General features: G+C 41.5%; 1 protein-coding gene across 3 annotated transcripts in view; it reads right to left on the reverse strand.

Moving 5' to 3' along the window:
* Positions 1-17,536, reverse strand: part of MYO1B (myosin IB) — a 166,943-nt gene that overhangs the window by 114,259 nt on the left and 35,148 nt on the right. For all 3 annotated transcript variants that reach the window (XM_072961578.1, XM_072961577.1, XM_072961579.1), the window contains exon 3: positions 4,669-4,784. In XM_072961578.1, coding sequence (XP_072817679.1) covers positions 4,669-4,784 — 116 coding nt within the window. The remainder of the gene's footprint in view (positions 1-4,668; positions 4,785-17,536) is intronic.

The following is a 17,536-nucleotide window of genomic DNA, read 5'->3' on the forward strand; positions in this document are numbered from 1 at the left end:
GAGGTTGCCTAGGGACAGGGGGCTCACGTCCGGACAACTGACAGGAGCAACATCAGAATCCTCCCGTGCATGCCTTGCCCGTTTTTAGGTGAGAGTAACCAGAAATTTTTCAAGGCCTTAAGACACTGTTCTCAGTTTTTAGAATCTGTTGCAAGGTTTTTCATTTACTGAAATGGAAAAACTGCTTGTTTCTAACAGTGCTTGCGACACCTACGCAGTAGGGCCACCACACTCTGTCTCAGTCTGGGAAGGACACACTTCAGCTCCCTCCTGGGTCGTGACCACCGGGAGGGTGCGGTGGGGGTGTGGCCGCAACTCACTCTTCCAAGAGTCACATTCCCTTCACTAGACACTGGATATAATTAGATGCTAAGAGCTCTACATCAGAAATAAATTGAACCTGAGCACTCAGTGTTGAAGAGCACTATAAAAATAATATTTTAGTCTCCTTTTTCATAAAAATGAAAAAAATTCTCATTATACCACATGAAGTTTTGAATAAACCCTGCAAATAGCCTATCAAGAGTAGTTTGATTTCACTGAACTGTCAGAGATAATACAAGTAAAATGTAATGAAAAAAAATTGAAAAATTATTTAAAACCTCTTTTGTTCTCTACTTACTCGGCTCTTAAAGAAAAGTACCGAGAGCGCCACAGACATACAGAATAAAGTTCCTGATCTACAGACGCTCCTAGCTCATTAAGGAGGATGACACTGAACACAACTAACCACAGTGAAAGAGGTGGTGTGTAAGGCTGCATAAATGGTTCCGATAACTCGGAGGCAGGAAAAGTCACTGGTGGGTTAGTCTGGGGTTGATCAAGCCTTTAAGACAGAACCTAGGAGCCTGGCAGGATTTTAACAGCAGAGTTGGGGTAGGAGAAGTAGAAAGGAAAAGACGTGGTAAGTTTGTGACTCCGAAGGCGGTTCCATGAAGGAGCGTGGCAGCGTCTGGGCTGGAGGGGAGAGCTAAGACTGGGTTGAGAGAGTCTGAACAGTGAGCCAAGGGACTGGAGTTTATTCAAAGAGTAATGGGGCAGGGGGGTCAGGAGGGTTTTCTGGAGGAGCACGATATAATTTTAGGAAGATCCATCTGAGGGTGATAAACTGCATCTAGGGCTGTAAGGTGAAAAGGCAATCACCCAAGGAAAGGCCAGTGGATTTGGTGACTCTAATACCAGAAAGTGGCTGTCGTGCTGCTAGTCTAACTGAGCTGCGGGAGATGAAACAGTTCTCTCCCTTATCCCTTCCCTATCATTCCTTGCAATCTGCGAGGTTTGGCATCTGGAGCAGTTCTCCACGAACGCAGTTACTGAGCGGTCTGAAATGTATTAAGTCCTTACCAGGATATTTAAGAATTCTTATGTGCAAAAATTGTTTAAATCGTGTTGGAAAGACACGGCTTAAACAACTAGAAAAGCACACAGTAACGTCTGTGCCCCCCGGCAGGGCCCTCATTTCTCCTGGGCAAGTCACCCAATGTTACCACGCTCAAGGTGAAGCCCCAAACACAGAGGGGATAAGAACCGAGAGAAGAAGGGTGCAGACGAGGTGTGACAACATAAAACTATTTTTGGAAAGGGATATAGGTAAGAAACCACTGTTTATTTTCCTTTTATCATTTACACATTTCCACTTTCTGACAGTCACAAATCTACACAGAATGTAAGTATTTTTCAATTGTCTGAAATTATAAAGAAAGATAATTTCTGGACACCTTTGAAAACACATGAGCTGTAAGGGAAATATCTGGATGCTTTTGCAGACTAACAGTGAACAACAGGTCAAATAAAATCCCAAATGTAATCTGTGGTAAATCAATCAGACAATTTTCAAGGTATATGATCCGAGCAGCTGCTTAAGTTCTTTCTTACTCAAATTGGAAGCAAATTCTTGAAATAATTATGGTTAGAATGCATCAAAAGCCTAAAGTCATCTTATCCTGTTATATCGCAAAGATCCTATCTGAGAAAGTCAGGCTGGTTTTAGTAGGGAAGCTAGCTAGCACTGACCCTGTTTCAGATGCCGTCAAAGACAGACACTCACGATGAATAATACAGGAAAATGCATTAAAGGAAGTGGGAAATGTCCCACCATGGAGGAGAAAGCAGTAAGAAAGAGCCTGTTAAAATGTTAGGAATGTGTCCCACAGATCTCATTATTATAGTAATTATTATAATTATCATTGTTAATAACAGTAGCTGTCTATTACAACAGGGCTGTGGTAGATTTCCTGCTAAGCACTTTATTTATTCCAGACAATTATATTATCTAATTATCTACTAGACAGTTATCCCTCACAAAAATCCTAGAAGTTAATAATTACTTTTCCACTGTACAGAGCAAATTATTTAATTTCTGAGTTGAAGTGTTTTTTCACAGAATTTGCTCAAGATTTCATAGTTTGTAAATGGAAGAGCTGGGACTCAAACCCAAGTCCTGTTCAATATATTTTGAACACTCACTTTCGGGTGCTAAGAATATTATGGTGAGCAAATGCCGCCGTGGCAGTGACATGAATCAAATAATCCCATAAAGAAAAGTTTAACTGTAACTGTGACAGGAGCAGTAGATCTTGGCAAGGAAGGGTGAGGGAGGAAGTCAAATGCAATCTGAGATCTAAGGGAAGAAAAAGAGTTGCCTTGGGGAGAAGGGAGGGAAAAGCATTCCAGGCAAAAGGCACAGAATGTGCAAAGATGACACTGACATGAAGGACAAGAAGGAGTGAGCCGAGGACAGAAAGGACAAAGTAAAATGGGGAGGGAGTTGTGATACGAATCCCGCAAATTCAGGTGAAATTGTACCTTGCACTCTATGCAAATGTTTTATAGACCATGGTAAAAAGATTCTGTCTTTATCTTAAGCACACTGGGAATTTATTTTATTGCTGGAATGGTTTTCTCCCTTAGAGGTAATGGGTGAAGCCAGGTAGCAGTGCTGTGCAGCCTCTCAGAGGAATCTTTCAGGAGCGAGGACAGCATGAACTTCTACTATACATCTAAACATCCCCAAAGTGGAGTTTAAGCTGCAAATGGAAGAATGGCATGCAGCCTCTGGAGGTAAACTGAGGCACAGCTAAGGTTATCTTGGAGGGCCCAGGGCGCGGGAATACAGGCAACCCCGAGGGTAGCGGGATGAAATGGCACAGTAAGAGGCCCTAAGCTGAAGATGGGGGAACCCGTTTCCAGCTGAAAGGCACAGCAGGTGACTGTTTCCACAGCCCTGCTCCTACCCACGAGCTGTGTGGCTTTGATAAATGACTTGTTTTTCTGAGACAATTTCCCCATTTCTAATAGTACCTACCCTCACAGGATTTTGAGAATGATGTGAATTATAATACATGCAAAGTACTTAGAGAAGTTTTCTTTTTCCTGCACACAGAAAGCATTCAATAAATAGAAGCTACTATTGACATCATCATTATTGCTATTACTGTAAAAGATCAGGATTTGTGATAAGCAGTTAAGAAAGGGAAAAACATTTGCAAATATACATCTAAGACAACATGTTCTCAGACTCGTATGTACAATACAAATTATCTGGAAATCTTGTACAAAATGTAGAGTCCAGGCTTATTAAGAGATAAGGCCTAGGAAATTGGTTTTACCTAAGCTCCTGGGAGATTCTGACATATCTGATCTAAGCATTTGAGAAACATGGCTTCAAGGTCTAGAATTTAGAATAAATACGAAGGCATCAAATAAAGTATTTCACTGGAGGGACTTAACTATAGGAGTAAGTGTACAAAACAAATTTCTTATTTTATTTTTGCTAAAGCAAAATGAAACAAGTTCCCTTGCAAAATCTACTTCTAGGAGAAAACTGAATAATCAGAATTTGCTTGAATGGTAAAACACATAGTGTTTAGCTTTTAATACCCATTTTCACAAGTTATTTACATGTCACTGCATGCACCATTATCAACAGAAACTAAACATCTGGGCAGTAGTATATACGTTCTTTACTTATTAGATTTATTTTCTATCAAAATTAATAGAGCCTACCTTCAATCATACAGAGAAAATTCTTTTCTGCTAGGACACAGCTGAAACTCTGCAGATTCTTTCACTTTAGTTCAGGGTTTCTCAACCTCAGTACTATGTGGTTACTGTAGGCTACTACTTACAAGAATTATTTACAAGTGATTCTTCTCAGAAAAATCAAATAAGCAACTAACTTCAGGAAAGGTGAAATCATTGACCTAATGCACACATCTGGTGAACAATGTCCATGAAAAGTGTAACCTGAAGGTATTATTTACTCCTTTTCTTCAAAAACCATTACACAACCCAACACATGGGATCTCTCTTGACCCAACAAGGGCATGACAATGCTGCTTGGCCTCTTTATAATAAACAATGCACATTCCTGTTTTATTTGCAAAAATAATTAGCAGCAGCTGCTACTTACACAGAATTTTTAACAGAAAATATTTTACATGCTGAACCCAAATATTTCAGAACTTAAAGAGCCTGAAGCCAAATGGAGTATTCTGCCTTTTTTTATTATTTAAAATAAGGCAGAACAAGTAACTTCTACATTCCTTCATCTAATTTTTAAAAAATGACTAAAATATTTTCCTGAGACTCCAAGGAAACAGCTGGACACATCTGTCAACGAAACATCTCTGGAGTGAAAGAAAAACTTACGTTTAATACCATACTTACATGTGAGGGCTCAGTTCATAAAAATTTCTGTTCCTGTAATCTTCCACTTTCTCTGGTGAATAAATGGGCAGTGATCGGTATGGGTTAACGGATATAACCACACTTCCAATGTATGTCTGCAAAAGAAAGAATAAAATACACCCATCTTAACATCTTAAGTCTTAGTGTCGCATGGTTTCATCCTGTTAAAAACACTAGCTCTACTGCCCGACCATTCATTTTATACTTTTCAAGAACACTTGACATCACTGAAGACAGATGGTCAATGATGGTTATTCATTTTCCTGATAAATGGAAAACACAGATGTACACATTGAAAATGCCTTTCAAAATAAATCTCTAGTTTAATTCATGATCCTGGATAAGAGTTCTCCAAAGCCCTGTCATACTTGCCAAAACTTTCGTCACCATCCATGGCTAATTGTGAGCGAGAGCTATGCCTTCCCTGACTCCACTTAGAATGGGTTTCCTTCTCTCATCTTTATCCTCATATTTCAGTCTACAGTAGCCTGGGCTTCCCCTTGGCCCTACTCACACCCATACCTGTCCAGCAGGGCCTTGACTTTGGCACTGCCCTTACATGGACGGTCAATCTCTACAATGGGCTCAGACCACATACAGCTCCATATTAAAGCCACAGTTATCCCTCAGGCAGTCAAACAAAGTAATCTGATAGCTAATGGACTGTAATATCAGAATTTAAATGTACTTTCTGAAAGGGAGTTCCTTGCACGTTGAATTTAAATTTAATGCAGAATTTAAATGTACTTTTGGAGGGATCAATGCTTTTTTGGCAAAAAGTAACCCTCTCACACTGCAAACCAGAACACTATCTTCCCTTCCATTACGATCTTAAATTCTTGGCAGCAAGAGCAGTGTTGGTTTAGGTCGTTTTGTACAAAGACTAGCACAATGCCGTAAGCAAAAGTCACTTAACTGTAACTCATCTTAGCAGCTCCATTTTTCCTTTCAGTTTCAACATGATAAAGACGGCTGGCGGCCAGGAGTAGGGGGATGCTAACAAAAAGATACCAGTGATAAAAAAAAAAATTTTTTTAAGAAAAACGTGAAAAAAAGAAAGGAAGGAAGAAAAATGTCACCTCCAACTTCCCTACCTTTCCAGGGTCATGCAACAAAAGGTGACATTTTTAGAGCAACAAGTTTTTCCAGTATTGTCACTATTGGTCTCAAGGAGATTTTCAGATCTTTCTAGAAAATTAAACAGAACAGAAAACAGAACAGTACAAACGTTCTGATTTTTTTTAAACATGGGTCACAATTATTTTAATTATAAAAGACTTTTCCCCCAATCTGGAAAACTGAACAGGTCACTGTTACACCTACTTTCAACCTGTAAGAATACAATCTTGTCAAGAATAGACAAGACTGCTGCTGTGAAAGAAAAGCTCTCAGTTTCCATGCAATTTTTACCATTTATTTCTGACATCCTAGTACTAGGATCCGGCCGGACAAGAGATGACTCCAACAACGTTCCTAACTAATATCCCATTTAGACAAGACTTTTCCAGGAAGGTATCTTCACACTCCAACCCACCCAGGCAAGAAGATGGGAGATGCTAGACACTGAATCATTGTCTGAATAGCTTATAACTAATATACTAGAATTACTAAGATTGATAGATATGAAAATACAATAATTTATTCCTTTAAAATCTGTTGATTAAAGGTTCAGCTTTCTTTAGTAGAAAAGTACATGAATCTCCTTTTAATGTAATTGCTTTAGCAGAGAAACCGATTAAGTTGCTCTTTAAAACGAACTTCACAGTGGCTAAATTCCTGATAAAAATCTGCCTGTGTGGCATTCTCACATGGAGAACAAACTCGGCTGCCCCAAATCCAAAATTAAAAGCCACAGTCCTAATGTTTCAAGTTTCTCTTTATTACTTGTGACTTTCATATATACGGAATTATATAAAATTATGTGTGCTTTTTTTTCCCCAGCTGTTTTCTTATCACCTAGAACAGGTCTGGCCCATGAATGATGCCCCATAAATATTTAACTGAATGACTAATTTGCACAGGGCTTGTTCATCACTAGGAGAGTGGACAGCACAAACCATTCTCATACAATTATTCTTCTGTTGAAATATAATATCAAGTACACTACCATACAGTGCCTAATATTTTATTAAACTTGTATGCCACGTATTGCCACTGAACAAATCCTTAAACCATATCTTTCCCCACTGAGTCCCCTGTCCTACTGTGGTAGACTGTTTGCAAAGATGGCCGGAACAATTCCTACCACCCCTGTGTGCACACATACCCTTTGAAATGGGACTCTGCCACTCGTTCTATAAGACACAGAGTTTACCCTCCACCCCTTCAATCTGGACGTGTCTATGTGACTGATTTGACGAAAGGGACATTATGAGATCCAAGCAGAGGCTTGAGCATTCATGTATTAGGTTGTGCCCCCTTTTTTTATGACTGTGGGTAGAAGCCATAATGTTAGTGAGCTTGAGCTAGCCTGTCAGAGAGGTCACGGAGAAAACTGAGGCACCTGTAGATAACCGGCAGACATAGGAGCAAGAACATTCTACCACCCAGCCCCTATTAGGCCACCAGATGCTGGAAGCCACATGTGTGATTCTAGGTGAGACCAGAAGATGCACCAAGCCGGACTCAGTCTAAACTGCTATCCGGAGAATCGCGGAACTGTGCGCAAATAAATAACTGCAGTCTCATGCCATTACCTGAGGCGGTGGGGGAAGTTGTTACACAGCAACAATGACCTTACTGATACACCAACATGACTCAACTAGTCAGAAAGAGGGCCCGTCTATCAACCTAAACGAGCAAACAGTAAAAGAAACTGTGCTCTCTTTATTCCGCTTTACAGTATATGTTCCAGATACGTATCCTCTAATCTTGAACTCCTAGGTTTGTCCTCTACTGTGATACGTGCCCTTGCTGTTTATGACTTCTTCCTTGAAGGTTCTACGTGCATTAGTTAATGATTTAAATATTCTCACATCTGCCAACAGAATAACTCAAATGTTCATTAGTGACAGTCCTCCTCTCTCTGGTAGCAGCAGGTGAGCTGGGTGGAGCTTACAATCCTCCTCTATTCAGGCAGCTATCCACTCTACATTCAGGTAGCTGCAATAACAAATCAAAACTCCTTTCCAGGGAGCAGAGCAATAGTGACCAGACAGTTTCTTTTTACATAAATTAACATTTGGACTTACAAACAATATACATTTGTCCCTCAGTATCCCTGGGGAATTGGTTCCAGGACTGCCTGCAAAGACCAAACTACAAGGATGCTCAAGTCCCTTCTATAAAATGGCATATTTGCATATAACTTACACGCATCCTCCCCAATACTTTAAGTTACCTCTAGATTACTCCTAAAACCTCATACAACGTAAATGCTATCTAAATAGTTGTCAGCTCATGGCAAAGTTTTTTGCTATTTGGAACTTTCTGGAATTCCACCACCTCCCCCCACAACCAATGCTTTTACTCTGCTATTGATTGAATCTGCAGATGAGGAACCCACAGATACCAAGGGCTGACTGTACTTCATTATTTCCTTTAACAAGCAACTGTATACAAATTGAAGTTGGTGTTTTCATATTGCATCATGCTCTAAAAAGGATCGCAAACTAACTCATTAAGTAACCACTGGAATTAAAAAGTTGGTGGTAAGACACAGTTTTTTTAAACTCAAGTATGTGTGTCAAAGAGCTGGGTACTATGTGTCCTTTTTATTTTGAACATGCCAAGGAGAGAAAAACAAAAGAAGGGAAAGCATGGTAAACCTTGACAAAGGGGAGCAGCAAAAAGGATCCACCTCTTGCCCCCTAGAGCTCCACTCACTCACTCAACTGGAAATGAGAGGTAGGCACGCACTGCGCCCAACACCGAGCAGCTCCGGACCCACCGGACAGTGCCAGTGCCAAGAGAGCCCACAAAAGGCCTCCAGCACCCAGCTCATTCCCTCCAGGCCACTTCTGGGCTGCGCTCACACTCCACCTGGTCCCCATGGCCCAAAGGGCGCACAGAGAAACTCCGGCTGGAATCCAGGGCGTGTTCTTCTACTAAGCTAATCACACAAAAAGCACTTCTTCCCCTGGAATGGACTACCTACCAATTAGGTCTCATCTGGCCTCTCCAACAGAGACAAGTCTGGCTCTCATTACCCTCAATAGATGGATGGATGGATGTGCTCAATCAATGTACTTGTTTACTCAGTGTAACCAACCTCCTAGCCACCCAGCCCTCCTGGCTCACCCCTCCAAGCTCCCATCCCGCAGCACCCCAAGTCCTGAGGCATGCACACCACCACCATGATAACAGAAAGCCCCCTCCACTCCCACTGCCCTGGGGAACCATCTTCGGACATCTCAGAGGGAGAAAGGAACAGGAGGGAAGGGAGGGGGGAGGGGAGAGAAGGGAACAAGGAAAGAAAAGAAAAAGGTTAAGAGGGGAGGACAGGCTCTACCTTTCTGCAAACTCAATTAGCAGGTTTATCTTTCACTCAAGGGCAGACATTAAATCAAGAATGTACAAACATTCCTAAGTCAAAACAATCTCCGTCTTCATACTTCAGATATCTCTAGAATTCCAGAACAGATGCCTTGTGAATAACCAAATAATACCTGAGTGCTCCTACTGTGATTACAGAGAAAACTGAAGTCTTTTCCGGAGGACAGGCATCCGGCAACCTCTACTCTCCAGACCACAATTCAGAACCCAGAGGAAAGGTCCCCTGATGGATACATAACCAAAGGCCCTGCCTTTTATTCTATGAGAAAGTTCTTCCAGAACTCCCTCCTCAAAGCCTATTTCAATGGTCTGGGGCAGGGTCAGGCAGGCCCGTCTTCAGCAGTCTCCCCAGAGAAAGGACGGGTAACAAGAGTTGAGAACTGCTTTTGGCCTCCACCTTCCGAGCTCACAGGACTAGGTTCTACTCTCAAATGCAGCAACCCTGCCAGTGTCGCTGCTGGCCTACCTTCTATTTTACCTCCCCCTTTAAATTGTCCTATGTAATTAATTCTGCAAACATTTCAAAAGGAAAAAATAAAACTTCTAGCATCACTTTCATGTTAGCCACATTTCTAAGAAACTTGGTACACAGCATCTCCGCACACTACAGAGAAACCACGGCAACATCTGTAAATCAGAGCTTTCCTGTGGAGGTGTGTTTCAAGCGTCTAACTACGATTCACTGCAAAAAGTAAAATTTTCACCACAACCAAGTACGTGTATGTTTGAGTGTATATATACATACACATACATATATATATATGAAATAAAAGTTCACAAAACCATTAATATCTTTATCACATGCAATGTACTGATACCCTTTGTTCAATTCTATTTGCTACAAAATATTTTAAAACTGCTGATCCTAACCTAAACCCAGTGGGTGGTTTTCCTCACCCATTAATGGGATGAAACTTGTAGTTCAAAAATTACTGCTACAGAGCACCTCCTGCCTTTTTTGCAGTTGTTGTTGGCTGAGATGCCAATGAAGGCCAAGAATCTTCCCCCTCCAAGAACACTCGTATAATATGCACATAAAAGTTTGTGCATTCCCTCCAGGTTAAGAGCTCCCACCCTAAGGGAAGAAATAATGGCCACTAGTGGAAAAAGGAAAAGGATAGAGGGGAAGAAAAAGAGAAAGAAAAGCAAACAAAGAAAAAGAGAAAAGGAGCAAGAAGTGATCAAAATAACTCTAAAAGTACAAAAACAGAAGAGTTGTTCAGAGTACGAGCCAACAGCTCGGCTCCGTGGGCCCTGAGTCAGAACACAGCCCAACCATCAAGGGCCAAAACGAGAGAAAGCATTCTGTTTTCGACGACAAGGGCATATGCAATACATTTTGGATGGATATCTAATCAAAAAAACTTTTCTCAAGTTAAACAGAGAAGCACAGTTTTCATATTTTGTGTGTCTCAATTATGTGGAACTGTCCACACACTTCACCACGATGCCAGGTGAATGAAACGTCAGTACACAGACAAAGAAAAGCCAGAAGAGTTTCACATCTTTCATATCATACTTCTTCCCAGGGCAACATTCTTCTTTAGAAGCCCTAAACCCTGAAAGTTTGTATTTCAATTCCCCATCTGGAACTGAAAATAAAATTATAACTAAACCATAAAATATTGTGTAAAGAAATCCTACAATGACTCCTTTTCACCAGGATGATCTCTTTTCAAGTATCAACTTCTTCCAAAATAATATTTTTAAAGCCCCTGCTGTGCTGAGGCTCTAACCAGGCATCCCATCTGCCCACCTACCAGCTTCCTTATTTTCTTCAGAATGAATTCCAGTTATTTGTTTACAGTCTCTGCAGTTTCTTAAAAACTCGTTCCCCACACTTATTACAGTTTTGGTACACAATGGATACCGAAGCACCTTTCTACTAAACTCTTCCTAAATCACCATGAGATAGAAATGAATTCTCCATTTCAACGTCCGTAACAATGGAGCACAAAGACGCTAAGTGGTATGACCACATTACCTAATGGAAGTGGAATCAGGACAAGGAGCCAAGAATCTGCTCGCTCTTCCTTGGGGCACACAGTCCATGTTGTCTGTCAGGCCTGGGAAGCTTTGGCAGAAGCAGCTGAGAAGGCCTCATCACAGGAATTTGTGTTGTACAAGGCCTTACAATGGTGTGTTCACCTTTGTAGAACAGAGAGCTACTATGCTGGGCAGAAGCCTCCCATTCGACGGTCTGAGGAATGCTGAAATTCTTACACTACCAGGAGTAAACAATAAAGGAGGAGGGAGAAAAGATCTAGTTACAGGGGAAATTTTTCATCTCAACAGAAAAGTGGTTTTTTTTTTTTATGTTTATCCCAGCAAAGTTGTCCCAGTATCATGAAGAAATGCAAGACATGGTATCATAATCATCACCATCCTTTAACTGCAGAGAAATAAATCAGGAAAGAGGGGATGCAACAGGTAATGTTTATTTAAATATCTTACCGGATGTTAATTATTTAGTCTAAAACAGCATCAGAGAAATACTGAAGACTACGCTGAAGTTCTCCACGTCCCAGTCTCCAAGCCATGTTACCTTCACCTCTAAAGTAGTAACAGCTGAAATCCAGGACTCAGGTAAGGATAACCCTTCACCTGGCTGCACAACCACACTGACTGCCTTGACTGAATTTAGCTGACAACCATTTAACAAGCAAGCAACGCATTTACCAAGAGCCTTCTTTATGCAAAAACATCCTGTCGGGCATAGTGAAAAGATAAGACACTCTCGTGGTCTGTGCCCCTGAGGAACTTATAAGAGAGCTTAGAAGGTGAGACTCTTATAATCATAAAATATAAAATTTAACAGTTAACTACTCTGTATCTTGCAGTAACTTACATTGAAAAAGAATATGAAAACGAATATATGTGTGTATACATATGACTGAAACATTATGCTGTACAGCAGAAATTGACACATTGCAACTGACTATACTTCAATTAAAAAAAAAGAGTTAACCACTGTAGCCACAAAAACAGGTGAAATAGGATTTAAGCGACTGTTAGCTAAGCGAGTATATTAGTCTCCTTATCTTACTGTATAAAGGAGTGCTTTGGGTTTAAATGAAGGAAAGGTCATTGCCAACTGCAGAGATATGAGAATGGTCCAGAGAAGTCAGAGGATTTGGGCAGGTCTAAAAGGATGGGCAAGATTCGGATAAAGAAATGTTCCCCCAGAGAGTAGCACATGAGATTTTAGGTTTTAGGTCATAAGTGAACTCCACCCTTTTAAAAAAATTTTTTTGCTAAGATAATTGTATTCTTCAAAATGTATTTTTTTAAAGTATGAATTGCTAGAGACTCAAAACAGATATCTGTACACCCAAGTTCAACTGCAGCATTGTTTACAATAGCCAAAAAGTGGAAGTAACCCAAGCATCCACTGACAGATGAATGGATAAACAAAATGCGGTTTATAGATACAATGGAATATTATTTAGCCTTTTAAAAAGGGGAGGGGAATTCTGATATCTGCTATAACATGGATTAAAGCATGGCATAAAGGCCCACCTGACTGCAATTCAGACACGCGGAAGAGGACAGCTTGCCACTAGCTAAGACATCCTGTGAGGAATAGCCCAGAAAATAAGACTGGGGTCGAACTGCAGAGCCTCAAATGTCAAGGAGAGGCCTCTGAGCTTCAGTTTAAGAGCAGTTTTGAAGTAAGTCAGCGCATGGAGGGAGAGTGTTGGATTGTAAGACTGAATCTGAACCTAGGTCATCCTGACTTAAGTGTTTTGAGCTCTTTGCTCCAATTCTACATCACACAGTATTATGATGCACAAAATGTACCTGAGATCTTGTGCAAACTTTACTGCAAGTTATTTGGCGAAACTTCTCAGTTTTGTGTGAACTTGGGTACATTACTTAACTTCTCCAGGCCCCAGTTTCGTCATCTGGACCAGGAGGATCACACTGGTTCCTCCCTTTGCCTAATATGAGGATTAAACGAGATTGTGTTTTAAAGCAAGAACCACAGCACCTGACACACAGCAAGTGTTCCATAAATATCACCTGTGTGATTCCCAAAACTCACAGTTTGGCTCTACTGGGATCTACTGGCCACTGTAAGTTGCCAAATCAGGACTCAAAAGCCCACAGCATATGTTAATACCACAGCTAAAGTCACTGAGGAGTCCTGTAATGCTGAAGTCTTACAAAATGGCCTTTGTACACAGGGAATGGATGAGCTATCAGAGGAGCCACATGAGGTATGCATGGTCTTAATGAAACTAGTATGAAAAACCAGGGTGCTGAGAATATGACTCTACAAGACGAGCTGGTGGAATCTTCAGAAATGACAACACGCTATTCACTTCTTGGATCTCAGATCCTGGGAATCTGATCACAAGACATCAAGACATTATGGGCCACAGTGTTTTTAATTAGACTGAAAGATTTCCCAAATTCCCCCTGAAGAGGGCTTTTGTCTTAATTTTTTTTTTTAAGACACAGTTTGGTCTACCAAATGCTTTGGTTGGTTTTTTAGACACAGTTTAAAATTGTGAAAAGCTGCCTAAGTGAAAAATTACAAACTGATTTCAGCTTCTATCTGAGTCTTTAATCTAAAACAGTGGAATTCAGTATGTACACCTCGCACACCCAGTCTGAGAATGTATTTGTGATACATATGCAGAATATATATACAACCAGTAATAACAGCCTATTTTTTCCACTGAGAAAGAAACTGAAGGCATTAGAAGGTTTTAAACACTTGCCCCAGGTCTCGCCATTACTGAAAGAGGCAGTTTCAGGCCAAAGCTTTTCACCAAGGTCTGTGATGTTGGAACAGAGAAGTGTGATTTGGACAGGCTCTCTCAGCTGCCAGGCAGAGATGCTCTCAAGTTACATCAAGTGCTGAAAGTTTTACTGTAATAATGACACACCCAGGAAGCCTCAAGGAACCCATCACTGAGCTCCAAGAAGAGCTGGGCCCCAAGAGTGAGCGTGCGGGGGTGTGGGGCTGCATTACAGGACAAAGAAACACAAGTCTGTGAGGTCTTCCTTTCCAGTCCCAGTATCCACATGCTCATCCCCCGCTCTCGCTCCTGCCACTAACTGGTCTTCTCACTTTCTACTCCACAGCTGGTCTGCTTCAGAGACTCCTATGCATCGTCCCTGCCTGCTCACCATGCATCACGGCCTCCCACGTGACTGCCAGCATCTGCTTCCACTGATGTTTCATTTTTCCAGTATTTCTCAACTCAGAGTCTGAGGAAAGAGGCAAGCCCTCTGCTGTGCCGTAAATCACTGGCTTAGATCAGGCGGGCTTGTCAGGCACGGTCACTGTCAGTCTAGTCTGAGACATGCCTTAACTACCATCATACTATAAGCCTTTGTTCCTGTGCTGCCAGTCATTTCAGACTACGAATTAAAGAACTATATATGAGTGCCACGCCACGCCAAAATACTGGCTAAAAATATCACCTCGGGCAGCCTTTCTTCAGAGCAGGATAACACAATACCACCTTATCTTCATTGAAATAAACTCTGTAATGAGACAAGTATTTTCCAAATACGTATCATTCTCCGAACCCTAATAATAATAAAGCTCTCTTATCTAAGGTACAGAGTGGTCCTGTGTTACAGGTATACTGCCAGCTACAAGTCTTGAAAATAATATTATGTGGCTAACTGAAAGCACTAATCCAACAAAAATGAAATCTGGTATTCATTATAGAATGCCAAAGAAGGAGAGGGAAAGAGAGAGGCAAAGAGAGAGTCAGGGAAGCAAAGAGAGAGAAATTCTAATTACAAGAGAATCTCAGTGTCTAAAATCTTGAAGAAAAGTCATTCTGAGTTTCCAAGGTTTTCAGATGGTCATGGCCCCTCTCGGGTACTCCACTCCTACTACGTATGTGCCAAGCACTGGGCTAAAATGCCCCTTAGTCTCCAACACAACTCAACAAGGTAAGCCTCGAGACCCGACTTTACAGATGAGAGAACTGACCTTCAGTTATTTACAATGGTCACAGTGGTTGTGAGTGGCCAAGATTCAACCTTAGGTCTGTTTGCCAAAGGCTCATGCCTTTCCCAGTAATGCCACCTAATGTCTCACCCTACACTCCCTTTGTTGAGGAACAAAACAGCCTCTCTTTAGAAATGAGGATTACCATGAATACTTAACTGTACTATCCATGTAAGAGGAGAGAAAGGTGCATGCGTGGAGGGGAGGGCTGCAACGGCCACATGGGTTGGCCACACAGCCCTAGTGCTGAACTGATTCCTCCTCCCCCTCCACCTTGTGCTCTTAAAGGTAAAGGATTGTGTGCAGTTGTCAGTCGCCTGCCACCCAGTGAATATGAAGAGAAACAATCTCCTCCCAAGATCTTCTCCCACCTTCCAGAGAGGAAAACACCAGCCTAACGGTTGTGAGCACTTTTCTTTGACTAGGGAATGCCTAGGACTTCAGAACTGAGCATGCTTGTTCCATGTCACACTAGTTCATGTCACTGCACTGTTGAATGCTAACTCGACACGTGGCAGGAATACTGCTTATCCCCTTCAAGTATTTGTCTGGCTTATTGAGACTGCCTTGTTCCGAACCTACACATTCTGCAAAATCATAGTCAAGTATGATGAACACTTTGTGGACTGAGAACGCTTCCATATTAGTGGTATCACTGACACTCATAGCAACTGTGTAAAATCAGCAGGACCATTATTTTGAGCATGAACTCCAGAGCCAGACTTCCTGGGTGTGAATCCTAGCTCCATCACCTACTCGCTGTGTGACCCTGGACAAGTTACTTAGTCTTTCTGAGCCTCAGTCGCCTCACATGTAAAATGAATTTTAAAACCTACAGTGTACAAGCCTCTGGTAATACTTAAACAAACAAATACACGTAAGGTGCTTAGGATGGTATATTGTACCAATAAGGACTTGACACATGTTAGCTGTTATCATTTATCATTTTACCAATAAGGGAACAGTCCCCAAGGAGTTAAAGCACCTGTTCCAGGTCTCACAGATGGTGAGGGGCGGAGCCAGGACTGGAGCTCGGGTCTTGGCTCCTTAGTACCCACCACACCGCTACCAAAAGATGAAACCTCTGCAGACCTGAGGTCGGGCCTTAATTTCCTCCAAATTGAAGTTCAGTGTAACTTCAACCAGAACATTTAAATTAATATATTATAAACAGTACACAAATAGATCAAGTACCATATAGTGCCTGCATGATGAAACAACTCTGAGCTCGGTAAATAACAGACAGATGTGCAGCCATCTTGCAAGCTCTAAGAGGAAGAGATGTGCCAATCACTGAAGGTTTCAGAAGAGCGTGGACAGGTTGAAACTGGCAAGTTAGTACCAAAACTGATTGCTTTGAAAAGTATTATAAAACTGTCCAAGAGACAGACTGTGCTCAGAAACTAGACACAACACTTCTTCAGCCTTGTGATCTGCTGTTTTTCACCAGCTTTATCCAGCGTTCTCATGTGGTGTTCTCCCTTCCAAACACCAAAGCTGTTTATACTCTTGAAAACACGCACGATTTGTTCTCCATGGTTCCTCAATAGTCTACCTTCCCCATGAGCCGAGCAGGCTGTCTGCTCATGGGGAATCCCTCATATACAGTCGAGTCCAGGCATTTCACTTTGCCAGCTCAGACCCCCTCTCCTCCTTCCCCTACTTGGTCAAGGTGGGAGGGCAGGTGGCATTAAAGAAGGTTCCTGTCTCCCTCAAATCTGCTGGGTCTGGGGTCTCTGGGCAAAGGCTCATCCATCTAGATGGAGAACCTGCTACTTCCAACTCTAAAACAACAAACAAGAAAATTCGATTTTTAATTAAACTTACATAACCTGGAAGGTGACCTACCTTAACTACCATTACTTCTGCAAAGGGCCTGGGGTACTAAGGTAAGAAAATCACATTTTTATGTCATGTAGCCCTGTACTATGATTTTTTTTCCCCCAAAAGCATTTGTTACTTTTATAATTTTTTTTTAAAGAAGGCTTTTTAAAGGAAATTTTAAAAAGAAAAAAAAATTGGGTAGCAGGAATAGCACTAAGTTAGACGTTTGCACTCCAGCCCTGCTCTCTGCCAGCAACCCCATGAGCCTGGAAAAGGGCCAAGGCTCTGACAAGGCTACAGTCCTGGCTGACACCTCGATGACAGCCTGGTGAGACCCCAAGCAGAGGACCCAGCTAAGCCGTGCCCAAACTCTTGCCCACAGAAATAGTCAGGTAATAAATGTATGTTATTTTAACCCACTAAGTTTGTAGCAATCCATTCTGCAGCAAGAGAAAGCTAATACACCAGGTACACCAAATTCTCAGGAATAAACATTGTATCTATAAAGGTAGGAAGTTTCCTGTGTACAAATGAAAAGTGGTTTTGACAGTT

The sequence above is a fragment of the Vicugna pacos genome, chromosome 5 (assembly GCF_048564905.1).
Source record: "Vicugna pacos chromosome 5, VicPac4, whole genome shotgun sequence".
Classification (NCBI taxonomy): Eukaryota; Metazoa; Chordata; class Mammalia; order Artiodactyla; family Camelidae; genus Vicugna; species Vicugna pacos.